Raw genomic sequence first — 1,699 nt, 5'->3', positions numbered from 1 at the left:
ACCATTTAACATATAAGTTATAATAATAGTCTTGTAGATAGGAAGACAACATATAAAAGCCATATCAACATTAATTAAGTTATTTACCCATCTTAACTAAGAAACTAAAATTCTTCACAGGGTTGTTGTTAACAGAAAATATTATGCAAGTAATATGTGTTCTTGGACCAACATTTAAATTCTAATTCTACTTATCTATTATGTATAATAAACTATATAAAATATTGATCTGTTTGTTTAAAAAACATGGTAGTAAAAATTTTAAAAATTTCTTTCTATGAAATAGTATAACAGACTCAAAAACACAATGCAAGGCCAAGGCAACACATATAAATATGTTTACTCTTTTTCAAGTATGCAATAAATGATTAAACTAATTTCCATTTTCAATTCTTTCCATCAAACGGAAGTAAACTTTTAAAGTTGGGCGCAATATTGTGAAGAGCATGACAATGAGCACCAACACAAGATTAGTGTAGCGTAACACCTCACCAAAATCAAACCACTCTGAGTAAAAGGCTAGAATGATGGTGACAGTGCCAAGAGTGATGGTGAGGAGACCAACAGACGCATGTAATAGTTTAGTGTAAATAGGAGCCAGATAATGCTTTAACTTCAGGCTGTATAAAGCTCCCAGACCTCCTGTCATAGTAATGACCATGAATATTAGAGAAGCTAGTCCAAATTTTGCATGTAGTGTCACAAAGTGATCCTTGCCAAGAATTATTTTGTTTGAAAGTATAACCAAGAATGCAGTCAGTATAACTATACCAGAAATAATTTGCAAGACCCAGTGGCGTGCACTCCTTAGACGAATGGGCATCCATTCTGTTGCTAAATCTCCTGGGGTGATTGAATTCACAGCTGAGGTAATAAAAACAGTCCACTGTAAAAAAAAATACAAATAAAGAACCTCCTTTTTTTTAAAGTTGGTTAACAATAAAACTTGCTTAGTCACTGGTACCCAGATAAAAAAAAGTTGAGAAAGCCAGTGTACTAAATAAACTTAATTCCATTAAAATTTTATAAAAGTTATTGTACAATAAATAAATATAAACAAGTTTAAAGAAACTTGTTACATTATTTATATTTATGTCAAGGAATAGTCACACTATGGTTTTTAACTAATAAAATATTCATTTTATATTTTATGCTTATCAATGCAATCTTTAAAGTTGGCTTCATACCTATGGTCTATTTGTGAAACCTAGATACTAAAATTTAATGACAGTCTGAAATGTCAAATGTAAAAATAATGTGGCCAGCATAAAACAAACAGTGCTGCTCTATGATTTCGGTTTCCGATATAATTGTAAATAATTGGTTAAACATATATTTTATGATAGCAAAAATAACATTAAAGCATTTAATATTCTACTTTCTATTATGAAAATATATTGCACTTTTACGATAAGGTGATAAAATCTAAGCACAGGTAAAAATACAGTGTTCTTTGATTAATTATACCAGGCTACTAAGAAACTCGGAGTTCGTATCGTACCGTCCCTCTCGCTCTCGTATTAAATAGTATAAGTGTCATCTGGAACGCACGAAACGAACTTTGACATGCGAGTTTCGTAGTAACCCTGCTGCTGACAGTGTTCATCACTTAGTGCCAACGTAAAAAATCATAACACAGAGGGGCTACTACAAAACTGGAAAAACAATGTTCGTATTGCACCGTCCCTTTCACTCGCGT

At 31.8% G+C, this 1,699-nt stretch overlaps 1 protein-coding gene across 1 annotated transcript in view; it reads right to left on the bottom strand.

Annotated features, from left to right (window-relative positions):
• Nucleotides 1-297: 297 nt before the first annotated feature.
• Nucleotides 298-1,699, bottom strand: part of LOC141445445 (transmembrane reductase CYB561D2-like) — a 5,828-nt gene continuing 4,426 nt past the window's right edge. Inside the window, exon 2 of the mRNA XM_074111290.1 lies at nt 298-957. Within this exon, the coding sequence (XP_073967391.1) occupies nt 374-957 (584 nt within the window). The 3' untranslated portion in view covers nt 298-373. The remainder of the gene's footprint in view (nt 958-1,699) is intronic.

This window comes from Choristoneura fumiferana, chromosome 2, assembly GCF_025370935.1.
Source record: "Choristoneura fumiferana chromosome 2, NRCan_CFum_1, whole genome shotgun sequence".
In the NCBI taxonomy this organism is placed as follows: Eukaryota; Metazoa; Arthropoda; class Insecta; order Lepidoptera; family Tortricidae; genus Choristoneura; species Choristoneura fumiferana.
This window is presented reverse-complemented; position numbering and strand designations above follow the sequence as displayed.